A 13358-nucleotide genomic window follows, 5' to 3' on the forward strand; every position below is an offset into this window, starting at 1 on the left:
AGCAACCACAAACAACATCCCCACTACGCCGGCCAACTCCTGTGTCCATCTCCAAGTTCAGCTGCCGGCCTGCTTTCTCCTCGCTGCTGCTCCAAAAAAATTTCACCGGTACTATCGGTTCAAGGGCACTGGTACAACCGACGCAGCCAAAGCGGTACAACAACTTCCACTATCGGTCTTGGTACCGCAACGGATCCGGGCTGACAGTATAGTTTCTATTTTTAAACGGTACTTACCTCTTCCAGCACAAAAATCTGTTTAGTTTTTTACCCAAATTTCACACTTTTGACATCCTTTTTCGCCCAAATCTTGACAACTTTTTGAACCCCGTTTGAATTTAAATTTTGACAGTCATCTCACAATATTTAGACTCCAATTTTGATAACTTTTCTGAGCTCATTCGACTCCAAAATTTTGACAACTTCGACCAAATTTTTGGGCATTGACTCCATTTGCCCGGTTTCCGTTTTGGAGTGCCTTTGGTCCGTGACAACCGCTTCCTCGCCTGCATCAATCCCGTGGCGACACCTTTGACACCCCGGATTCCGGCGCAACTTTGACACCATCGTCATCAACATCATCGTAAGTTCGTGTTCCGACACCGCCTAACATCAATGGGTATAACTTGCCCCTTCATCCTTTGTAGCCCGTTTCTTTCTTTGTGTACCTATCCCACTGAGTGCGTTGTGAAGCATTGCACAAGTGTCATGACCGTGAGAGGGTTTATGTATGTACGTTGAGTTGAGCATAGCTCCAAGCAAGCTCGGTGAGAAAGATACACAAAAGAAAAAGTGTGATATATACATAGAAAAAAGCTTTTAAGCAATAGAAAGAAAAAAAAGTGGAAAAGAAAAAGAAATACAAATAAAAAGTGTGTGCCACCGATACAAAGGAGTGCAAAGCTTGTAAGCACTAAGAGAGATAAGAGAAGAGTGTTATCTTGTGCAAATCTTGTTGCTTCTTTGTGCAACCAAGTTATGGTGTCTCTTGTGTTGGCGTGACACCGAGCATATAGTCTTCGTTAGGATCATCTTTGTCGCTTGCTCACTTCCTTGGTCGCGCTAACCCCATTATTCTCTGTTGTGTGTCTTTCCGTGTTTCTTTGACATAGATCACCACTTTTGACATTTGACTTTGGATCTCACCCACATTTGACAATACAATTTTCTATTAATTTTTTTTGTTTGTTATCCACCCCTTACCCACCACATATAGTGTTTCTTAGCCTTTTGCGTGTGTTTTGAGTGTGTGTGAGTAACCCCGATACAATTTTGACTTTGTTCTTGAGTTGAACCATTTTTCCGATACTTTATTGAAAGGTGGGATACTTGCGTAGTTTTCCTTCCACCACATACGCATACACCTTCCTAGTGAGAGCTATACAATACGACCCCACAAGAACAAGCCGAGATGAGAGCATACTTTGCTGAGCTAGATGCTCGAGAAGCCAAGATGTGCCCCCAAGACAAAGCCGAGTGCAAATCCTACTTCAAACACGTTGAGAGCAAGAGTGACACACCACATGAGTCGAGCGAGGACACTTTGATTTCTAACAACTTAACCTCTACTCCTCTTGTGTTGTCTTCCTCTTTGCTAGGTTGATCGGACATTGACGACGCCATTGCCATGGAGAAGAGGGACTCCACTATATGTGAGATGAGTGAATCCACTATATGTGAGATGAGTGACTCCACTATATGTGAGTTTGAGTGCCTCCAATTCGAGAGCATGAGCGATACACCGAGTGAGATGAGAGTGGTAGTTGATAGGCCATGTGAGGCCATTTCAAATTCTAACAACTTACCCTCTACCTCTAGTGCATTCTCTTATGTCTCATTAGGTTCCATGGATGACGAGACGTCGATCATGGAGAAGATGTAAATGGTGCATGAAGATGATGATATCACATCATGCTTGATTGAAGATGAACATGGAGGCCACATGAAGCCTACCACTTCCACAACACCTACCTCACATGAGCGGGACCACAAAGGTAACAATATATGTGTTGATGATGCCATGATTTCACTATTGGACATGATGACTTATGAGTGCATGCATGATCTTGATGATACAATTGACATGTCATATGCTTCGTTCATTTTCCCATGGGATGCTTTCCTTGATAACATTGTTGATCATGAAGAATTAGTTGCTTGTGACAATATGATCATGCCATGCTATGAGAGTTTCACTTTCTCTACTATTGCTTGCACTATGTCGAATAATTTCTCTTTCCAATGTGTTGCTTTCAATGATAATAATGCTTGTGTTGTGATAACCTTGCCGAACAATTGCTCTTTCCCTAGGTTTATCGACAACAATGATAAAATGTTGAACATGTTTTGCTCTAGATGCTTGCAATATTCTCCCATTAATGCAACCAAAATGTTGAACAATTTCTCTTTCCGATGCTTGGTTTGCCATAATGTTAATATGCTTGTAAATGAGATTTCCCCCATAGCTCTCTCAAATTTTGGAGACTTTGCCTATGTCCATAATGAGCATGTTCATGTGTTTACCCCGCATATTCACCATAGATATATTATGATGCTTTGCTTAACGCTAATGGTGATGTGAAAAATAAATGGAACATCATGATGGATGATGTGTTCATATATCATGCACACACGTTCTTTGCTTTGCCTATTTTGTGTGTAGGTACGCGGAAGACAATGTAAACCTCGATTGAGCACGAGTTGAAAAAAAGAGCTCTTGAGAGCATGATACAAGTGAGCTCCAATGAGTGGTTTCGCCCGCACATTTCAACTACACAAGATCTCTCAATGAGAGCACACCGACACTTTGATAAGGTGACCTCCTTCTACTTAAGGCCTCTTCCTAAACCCGTTGAACATTGGCTACGCTTTGAGTATTATATTGCTTCTCTTGTGCTATTGATAGGGTACATGACTTTCAAGTGGACAATCAAGCGTTGGTGTCATCTACCTCCTCTACACATTCAAGAAGATTTATCGTCGATGACGTCTCTTTTTCAAGTGGGGGAGATAATGCAGCCCGACCTTCGGTCTTCGCCACATCATGTGCGTCAACACCGACTCGTCACGCAAAGGTGAACCTTCTCCTTTATGCGTTCCTACAATTGCCCATGTGGAATGTTATGCTACTTCATCCTCCGTCATATGACCATGATAGGAATATATCGCCAAGTACAGAGGAAGTGGAGGATGCCATGGACGCTCGAGGACTCAAGGCCGAGGTCGTGGAAGCATGGAAGAGGAGAGGGAAGAAACTCCAGGGGCAGCTACACTGGAGTCTTCGGCCTCGTCGACTCACACCGGAGTCTCCAACCTACATACATTTGAGTCTCCGGACTAAGACAGGCGCCTGCCACAAGTCAATTGGGGCCAAGGCCCATGTACCCCCTTGTATGTCTAAACTACCCCTCCTTAGTGGCTTCCTATATGTAGGCTCGCACCTCCCCCTAAGACATAACTTGAGTGAGAACTTAGCTTATGCCTCCACCAGCCCTTTGGGATTAGGGAAACCCCCTCCTTAGATTATCAAATCTATTGTATCAAGGCACTCCTTATATGATTAGTCTCTCAACCTTGTGATTCTACCACCGGTTTCTCACTCGTGTGATTCTACCAATCGTATACCGATCTTTCTTTTGGGGATTCTACCTCGTGTCTTGCTCTCTCGAGATTCTATTGGGATAGTGGTTTGGGCTATCAGAAGTAAACTGGAATTGTATCGGTTGTGTTGTGTTGTGTGCGTTTATCGCGTTCTTCACCGTGTTCTTCGTGATGTTCATCCCCCCTCTTGTGTTCTTGATCAAATTTGTGAGATCGGGAAACCCAAGTGGCCTTAGGCCTCATCACATAGCGAATCAAGAAATCAAACTAAAAACTGGACTCACGTGACATGATTTTCGCATCAAGTTTTTATTTTGTTCATTAGTACATATCAATTTGTGCAAACTGGAGGTTAATTTTGATGTTCGGTCAAAGCTTCGCATATTACCACAATCCTGTGAGTAAACCATAGACATCAAAGCTACAGAACATGGGTATCTCTTCATTCCTACCTGACTACATCGGCTCTGGCCGTATTGTTTAAGAAAGTACAAGGACACGGTAGCCTACACACACTTCAGCTAATGGATCAACTACATCAGGTCCAGCATGGCCTCCCCTAAATTCTCGTACATGCACATTGATAACACAACGACAAATACATCGAGCAATTCACACAAGACAAACTCATCTGGCATCCAGATATACAACAGCAAATGAATATAATCTTAGTGGCTATTGTACCAGTCGTTGCTTTGCAAAGGAAAAGAAAAGCAAGTCACCAACACATGAATTAGGTAGCAGTAGCAACCACAATGGCACTTGAAACAGACCGAGAAGAGAAGGGTTCATACCTCCCAATTGCAGAAATGGTCCGCAGCCACCAGAGGGCCTCAGAGGAAGCCGCCGATGATGTTCACCACCATGTCTCCACATGTTTCTCCTCAGAGGCCACCTTCCTGTACCCCCAGCTTCGCTGCAACTCCTCGGATGCACTCTGAAACTGAAACCCTACCCAATGGTAGTGTTGCGCAGAAACAGACGGGGGCACCCCGACAAATCGACGCGGACAGGAAGATCCAACATCGATCAGCGCGTCGGAAGAGACTGGTGGTGAGGGTGGGGACGGTCGGAGCTGGCCATAGAAGGCAGGCGACGGCGATTTCTGAGTCGCGGGAGAGGATTTGGGAGAGGGAGATGCCGAGCTGCTCGATGAAGGTGTCGAGGTCCTGCAACAGCTTGAGCATGCGCTCCTCCTCGCACACATCATCCATGGCAGGGCTCCGCGCCGGTGGCTGCAACGGTGACTGCGGGGGGGGGGGGGGGCTAGGGTTTGGGGCGACGCGGTGGTGGTGGCGGCGACAGAGAGCGGATGAGTTTGGACAGAGGAGAGGAGAAAGGGTTTAGAGTGGGGGGCTTCACGTGCCGCGCGTGCTTCACTCTCAGGGTAAGTTGGCCCAACTCGCTCAGCTCACACCGGCCCAGTTTACCACCGACGAAAATATATCATTTTTGCCGGTGGTATTAAAGTTACCCTCGGCGTTTTCGGGCCAAATCACTGGCGGTAATGGGAGGTCCATCTAGGTGCTCTCGGCCCAACTTGCCCCCGGCGGTTCCTGTCCCGACTCGCCGGCGTTAAGGGCCTACCCCCGGCGACCCCAAACCAGCTCGCCGGCGGTAACTTACCGCCAGCTACCTCGAAGCAGACTTTCCGGCGGTAATAAGTCCGGATATAAGCTTATTTCTAGCAGTGTTATCTTTTTGTTTTGGCGCTTGTTTTATGTCATAATAACTACTACAAATTATGTTGCTTTTTTCAGCAGATCTAACTCACTTTTTCGTTACCTTTTATTTTACTTTGTAGATACTTTATCTTGACTCTCTTGATGTCGATGAGCCAGTGCCATCCATTGAGGAATGTCACATACGTGTTGCTGCATGGGATGACAAATTAATACAAACGGTCATGCACAAAGATATGAAGTCTAGTGGAGAGTTTGAAAGATGAAGGCAATATTAACTACCCAAATAGCTATGTTTTTCCTGTTACCATGTGCTAGTTTTGGTTACTAGCCTCATGTAAGTTCATTTCCCAAACTATGTTAGTTCTTGGCATAATACCTAAGTTTGCTTATTGGATTCATCTAAATTATTTCACCAGACTCATCTAAAGTTGTACCTCTACTAAGTTGCTTCTTCTGACTCATCTAAGTTGTCATATTAGCCCATCTAATTTGCTTTTTCAAAATGTATCTTAGTTCTTCCTTTCTGTTTCACATACCTAAGTTGTTTTCTTTGGGTCATCTAAGTTGTCATACTAGCCCATCTAATTTTCTTTTTCAAATGTATCTTTTTAGTTCTTTGGGGCTTTAAATCCTCATTTTTACAGATCTCTGTAGGTGTACTTGCCATTATAACTAAGTTGATTTACTGCACTCATCCAAATTGCTTTACAATAGTACCTAAGTTGTGTTTCTTGCTACCACAACTATTTTTTTGCTTACTTTTAGCTCTGACCTAGGTTGCTTTTTACTAGACTCGTATAAGTGTTCATCTAAGTTGTTCTTGGTAGAATAGCTAAGTTGCTTACTAGCCCCATCTAAGTTGTTTCACTGGTTCTTGTAAACTGCTCATATGTAAGTTAAAATTACATACCTATGCTAACAAATGACATCTCTGATTTTTACAGTTGAAAGATGGGGTGGGGGTGACTATTAGAGACGGTATTTTTGTCGGGATGACGAGATTAGAAGAGTTTGTATCATCAAGGTTGCCTAGAAATTTCCCATGTCAGGTAATTTCATTTTTTCTTCCCACTTAATTTGTGTGTCAAAATGTACGCAGCGATTTCATACAAAACTAAATAATTTTCACTAGTTTTTTGCTTTGTATTTGTTGAGCAGGAAAAAAAGAAAACTAGCTGTGATGATTGGGGAGCTATGCACCGATATCTCCAACATGTTGGGCACTTTCGTAGAACAAGTAGGGGACCTTGAACAAGCAGAAGACAGTGCAAAAGGTGTTTGTGGTAGAGTTATGAAGAGGCAAAGGCCTGAACCTTATGTAGTTGTTGATGAGGACGATGATGATGATGCGGATGATGAAGACTACAATGAACATGGTGATGAGGATGACGAAGACAATGAGGATGGTGATGACGAGGATGATGAAGGTGATGAGGACGGTGACAATAAAGATGGTGCCAGCAAAGAAATCCTTCAAATGGACAACACAATGAGGATGATGATTTTGAAGACCGTGGTGCTCATTTCGAGAATACACCAAGGAGATCTGCTACGTTGGGAAATATGGACACAAACTAGACAGTTCGTGCAGAAAATACTCCAGTGCCTGGACTGAGCCCGTTCTCAGATATCAGAGGGTTTACATCTTCCGGAGGTGAAGATATTGACATGACAAACAACCAAGCCCCACAATTCTTTGATATCATAGAAAAGATATATTCCATATTCATGGAGGAGATTGCGAGGTCTCAAAGGGTGTCTCCTGCAACAACACCACCAGTTCGTCCACCGTCGCGCGCCCTAGGAGCGGTTCAACTTCCGCCGCTCCGCCTCCGAGCGGAAGACCGGGGCGCGCGGCAGAAAGTTGCTGCCGCCAATTCGGGGCCCTCCCTTCTGGAGTGGAGGTGGCGCACGCGGAAGCGCGAATGCGACGGCGGCTGCGCTAGTATTGCTCGTCGGAATCGCGGGCGGAAGACGGCGGAGCGGAAGAGGGGAGTAGGGTTTTGGAACCGAGCTCCCCTCTGTGGCATGTATAAATAGGGACCGCGCGCGGAGTTTCTCGGGCCCCCGAGAAACTTTTTTGGGCCGGGTCGCCGATTCAGGCTCTAGTCTACGCGGTTTTCGGCCCGAACCTGTAAATTCGACGGAAAAATTCAGTTTGGGCGGCATTAACGGGCACTGTTAGAGTTGCTCTAATTTGGCATGAATTTTCAGAGCGGGCCCAGTAAAAATCTTCCAAGAGGAAAGGAAAAAATTGGAACTTAAAGAACCGACGGCTGGAGAAGCTTTCGCTCCGTGGGACAAGATTCCACACAAGCCCTCATTATAATTTTCCGTACAAAATAAACTGTTGATAACCATTCACCAGGGATGATAATAGAGCGGAAAGTTTTCAACTTTTCCGCAGAAAATAGAAACATAATGAAAATATGAAAACATAAATAGAATTTTGCAGAACGGAAATAGAAATGGAAACTTTTTGGTGGAAAAAACGAGATTTGTTAAAAGGAAATTGGAAAAAAACATTGATAACTACAACATATTGTCAAGTATAAAACTTTCATTCATCTATCACCAATGTAAGATAGAATAGATGGTTTGCATGTTTGCGAAATTTCTACACTAACTTTCAAGACTCTGAGTTCACATTCTTCCACCGCCAAATAAATTTTAGCCTAAAAAGGAAAGCACTGAAAAAAAAGACTCGCCCGAAATTAGCGTTTGCGAAATTAATGCTAACCGAAAAATGTGTGGAATTAATGACACGTCGAAATATTGCTAAAGGGATGGAAAAAATAATGCGCAAAATTGTTGCTTGACATAATTAATGGGGAAAATTTGCTACAGGACACCGTTATTTTCGGTCGTTTGCCAAAACACGCCGCTGGATTGTGTCTTTGCCAGGTACCATTACAATTTTGTGGCACATTTGCCAGAACACACCACCTGGCCGAAAATGGAAAGTTAGGCATTTTGTATTCAAAACCAGTCATCCCAAGTAAAAGTGTAAAACTTTCCGTTTTCGGCTAGGTGGTGTGTTCTGGCAAATGTGCCACGAAATTATAATGGTATATGGCAAAGACATAATCGAGCAGTGTGTTTTAGCAAACGCCAGAAAATAACAGTGTCATGTACCAAATTTTCCCTAATTAATGCTAATCGAAAATGCGCCGAAAATATTGCTAAGGGATGGAAAAAAAGATCAGGAATTAATGACGCGTGGAAATACTATTGCATCAATGGAAAATTGCTAAGGGATGGAAAAAATATATATAATGAGCGAAATTATAGCTAGACATAATTAATGCTAATAGAAAATGCACGGAAAATATTGCTAAGTGATGGAAAAAAGATCTGGAATTAATGATGCGCGGAAACACTATTGCTAAGCGATGGAAGAAAAAGATCCATAGCTAGGCGCGGAAATACTATTGCTAAGCGTTGGAAGAAAAATATCCATTGCTACGTGCGGAAATACTATTGCTAAGCGTTGGAAGAAAAAGATCCATAACTAGTAAGATCACATATCCCAAAATGTTAGATAACGATGGCTCGCCAATACTTAATACTTATTGTAGTTACTTACCCACTTGACTAGCAAGTTTACATCAAATGATACACATGATTACTTTTCCTGTAAACAAAGCAAGCACTAGTGGCTCATGTTAGATAATCGAGTCAACTGATAACGCGGAGATGCCGCCCAGAAGCGGAACACATGGATGCATGTGGTTTTGGACATGTGTGTGCCTCTTATCACAGGCTCGAAGCTCCCCTTAGGGCAAGGTAGGGCAACCTCCCTATCTTTGATTTTTGGTGATTACATTTAGATGTACATGTTGTTTTAAATATTTTGAGTGGTTATACATCGAAAACGAACTCCGTATGAGAAAGTTATGTTTGTTTTAGTAAACACTGCATAAAATGGACTTCAAACCAAAACATAGACTGGTATTCTAGGTTCAATGTAAATAACAATGATTCTATAGTTCTATTATAGAGATTTATCATGAATCTTACTATATACAAGATAATTTGGTGCTATTCATTATTCATATATGCAGAATTGGAGATTTAGAGATTTATTGATATTTGAAAGGCACATCATGCTTTCTCCAACGACATTATCATCTTATTGAGATGGCGAATTGGAAGGGTTTCTTGGCGACAAAGATCATTAAGACCGAGTTGCGCACGATGGATATTTAAAAGACTTGTTCGATAAAATTATTTTTTTAGTGTAAAGCTTTGGCATTGAGGTGTCATCATTGTTATGTTTTTCAGGTTCTAAGTATATCAAATATGTCTTTGCTTTTATCATACTAAGTGATTTCGTTAGAAACATATGTGAAATTCATGTCTTAGGACATTTTAGTATTTTTAATTTGCCCTACCTCAAATTCTTTCCGTCCTGCGCCACTATCTTATCATGCTTTCCTTTTGACTTGACCTGCTATTGGTGACCGTTAACTTAAGTTTTGTTATTCGTTATCTTTTATAAAAGTGGAACCCGACAAATTTTGGAGTCCGTATGCAAAAAAATGAAAGGTTCTAATCCAGTAACAATCTTCCACGAGGCAAGGGAAAAAAAATCAAAATTGCCATCTACCATTCACTTGAAGAACCGATGGCTACAGACGCTTTCGCTCCGTGGGACAAGATTCCAGACATGCACATGCCCTCGATATAATTTTTAGCAAAAAAAAATTGTTGATTAACATTGACTAAAACATGGAGACCCGGCCCAAGAGCGCGGCAGGTCTATAAAGACTGGCCGCCTTTGGCTTACAGATGGACGGGTACTCTTTCAGATCATACACAACCTCTAGCTATCAACTTAGCTTCGAGATGGAGTACTCTCAAGTTCCATATGCGTCCCTCTTTGGCCTTGCAGCTGTCGTAGCAGGGTGGATGGTACACTGCGTGTACAAATGGATGAATCCCACATGCAACAAGGGGAGGCTCCCTCCTGGCTCCATGGGTTTTCCTCTCGTTGGTAAAACTTTCCAGTTCTTCAAACCAAGCCCTTCTCTCGACGTTCCAGCCTTCTACAAGCAAAGGCTGAAAAGGTAACCAAGTTGAGCAAGTACACTAAAATCAGTGAGGGTCGTTACCATGGATATACTAGTACTGTATTCGAAAAAAAAAGAGGATATAGGAGGTGGCATTTTGGCTATAGGTGTATATGCATCTATTATAAAAAATAATAAAAATGTTAAAAAATTCTGAAATAAAATTTCAGGTGTACATGCTGACATTCTATGTTCGTACACACATATTCATGGGAAAACAGTATTTTATGTGGCATGTATAAAAAAACAAAAAAATATACTGTACATAGTCATGTTGGAGCATCAAAATTTATCTTTTTTACATGAGACACAAAAAATATTCTTTTTTTTTTTCCAAAAACTTGTGTGCGAACATAGAATGTCTAGACATACGTGCAAACATTTATTTTAGAATTTATCAACATTTTAAAACGCATTTTCACACAACGAGTTCATATGCATCCGTGAGCCGAATTGGATTTCCTAAGGATATACTAGTTCTGGACAACGGATGTCTAATATAGTCAAGTTGGAATTTTTGCCTTTTGCATGGTTGCATGAGTAGATTAATAACTTGCGTGCATGCATGTCTCATGTGTGACCTGCAGGTACGGGCCAGTTTTCAAGACGAGCCTGGTGGGGCAGCCGGTGGTGGTGTCCATGGACGCTGAGGTGAACCGCTTCATCTTCCAGCAGGAAGGCAAGCTATTCAGGAGCTGGTACCCGGACACCACCAACAACATCTTCGGCAAGGACAGCATCGCCTCCTACGATGGCTCCATCCACAAGTACATCCGTAGCTTCGCCTCCAGGCTCTTTGGCCTCGAGAGCCTCAGGGACGTGCTACTCGCTGAGATGGATCGGAACGTGGCGCAGAGCCTGGCAGCGTGGGCAACAGAGCCTCAAATCGAGGTCAAGAACGCGGTAGCCAACGTAAGTATTATGATTGTATCAAGCGTACGTGCTTTGCAGATGATCTACTAATCGTTACCTTCCTGCTACGTAGATGATATTTGATTTAACAGCCAAGAAGCTGATTGGTTTCGGCCCTGAGAAATCAAGGAAACTGAGGAAGAACTTTGATGCCTTCTTCCAGGGATTGGTCTCCTTCCCGCTGTATTTCCCTGGGACAACATTCTACGGATGCATACAGGTCTATATTTATAACCACACATCATTAAACATATCGACCATGCTAAGAAACTTCTCAAGACATGACCACATATATATAGATCTACGCTTAACACACAACTGCGCAACCTTTTTGTCTTGGTGTTTCTGTAGGGAAGGAAAAATGTGCAAAAGGTACTGAAGGACCTACTGAAAGAGAGGCTCAGTACACCTGAAAAGCGACATGGTGATTTCCTAGATGAGGTAGTCGACGAACTAAAGAGTGGGAGTGGGATGATAAGTGAGAAATTTGCGGTAGACTTTGTGGCCGCCCTCTTGTTTGCCAGTTTTGCTACGGTATCGTCATCGCTCTCGGTCGCTATGAAGTTCCTCAGCGACTACCCCAATGTAGTAGAATCACTCAAGGTTAAGTTTTGTTCTACTGCTATAAGTTACAAACATGAAAGAGTTGTGAGTGAGCACCATGACATTGTACACCCACACATTCTTTGGATTTTTTTTTTTCATATCTCTCAAACTATATATAATATATGGATTTAGAACTTTGCAAATCACTGAAAAATAACAACAAGAATGTGGGAAAATAGTTCAGAAGTTGTTATGTTTCAGTGATCTGCAAAGTTTGAAGTCCTCTCTCAGTCGCTAGCACTTCTTTTGCTCCACCTATTCGGCTACTCGTCTAACAATATTTTCAATTTTAAGCTAGTACACTGTCTTAAGTACAGAAGTTTGAATGGTTAATCAACAAATACGGTACAGTTAAAAGGTGTACCTTCCTGCAGGAGGAGCATGAATCAATCCTGAAGAATAGAGATGGTGCCAGTTCACGGATTACATGGGAAGAATACAAATCCATGACATTCACTGCCCAGGTTTCAGCTCATATGTATCGTGATTTCACTAATTAGTAACTAATCAGGCTGGCCCGTTACAAGTTAGAGCATATAGCAGTTTCCCTTACATATTCTCTTGTGTTATTGTGTATGCGTCGTGCGCATGCCTACTTAAGCCAACGTTTCTCTGCAGGTTACAAATGAGATAGCTCGCGTCAGTAACGTGGCCCCTGGGATATTCAGGAAAACACTAACAGACGTGCAAGTGAAAGGTCATCTTCTCAGACCTATAATCGTTTTATTGTAGTACATCGACTTATTATGCTAGTTATGGGGCAAACAATTCTTCCAATTACGCGCAGGCTACACGATTCCCGCTGGATGGTTGGTGATGATCAGTCCCATGGCTGTCCATCTGAACCCAGAATTGTTCGAAGATCCCCTGACCTTTAATCCATGGAGGTGGCAGGTCGGTCACGAATACCTCTGCCACCATTTCACCATATACTCTGGCACCTGTATAACTAATCAAAATACGTAGGATGAGTCAAAGAGGAGCGCTCTGTTGAAGAACTTCATGCCATTCGGAGGGGGCATAAGGCTTTGCGTGGGAGCAGAATTTAGTCGGATTCAGATTGCACTCTTCCTCCATAACTTAGTGACTAACTACAGGTAATTGTCGCGTAACAGATCGATGTCAGCATGTATTCAAAATTTGTTCCTTAACGACTAAATCTTGGGCAGGTGGAAGGAGGTCAAAGGAGGCGACGTCCAACGCATATCAGAAATCGTGTTTCCGGAGGGCTATCACATCCAGATAATCCCCAGGGCTCAAGCAATTTAAGACGTGCGTGGTTAATTCTATCATCCCACGCACCTCCGATTTAATAAAGTTAATTATCACTCTTCTTATCTTCGTCGTCTTGTGTTGGATTTGTAAGCTATGTAACACTTGTGTATGAGACGTCTATCATATGTGTGAGTGTTTGGTGTTCTGAGTTTATGCATGTGTGTTCGTATTTCAGTTGTACTATCTACAGAGACAATACTCCTATGCAT

At 42.6% G+C, this 13358-nt stretch overlaps 1 protein-coding gene across 1 annotated transcript; it reads left to right on the forward strand.

The window, feature by feature from the left end:
* Window positions 1-10132: 10132 nt before the first annotated feature.
* Window positions 10133-13143, forward strand: LOC124706243 (cytochrome P450 87A3-like). Its single transcript, XM_047237902.1, has 9 exons — window positions 10133-10353; window positions 10944-11268; window positions 11342-11488; window positions 11620-11871; window positions 12249-12338; window positions 12493-12571; window positions 12662-12768; window positions 12841-12971; window positions 13044-13143. Exons 1-9 carry the CDS (start codon window positions 10133-10135, stop codon window positions 13141-13143), a joined length of 1452 nt encoding a protein of 483 aa, XP_047093858.1.
* The last annotated feature ends 215 nt before the right edge of the window (window positions 13144-13358 follow it).

The sequence above is a fragment of the Lolium rigidum genome, chromosome 1 (genome assembly GCF_022539505.1).
Source record: "Lolium rigidum isolate FL_2022 chromosome 1, APGP_CSIRO_Lrig_0.1, whole genome shotgun sequence".
NCBI classification, from domain to species: Eukaryota; Viridiplantae; Streptophyta; class Magnoliopsida; order Poales; family Poaceae; genus Lolium; species Lolium rigidum.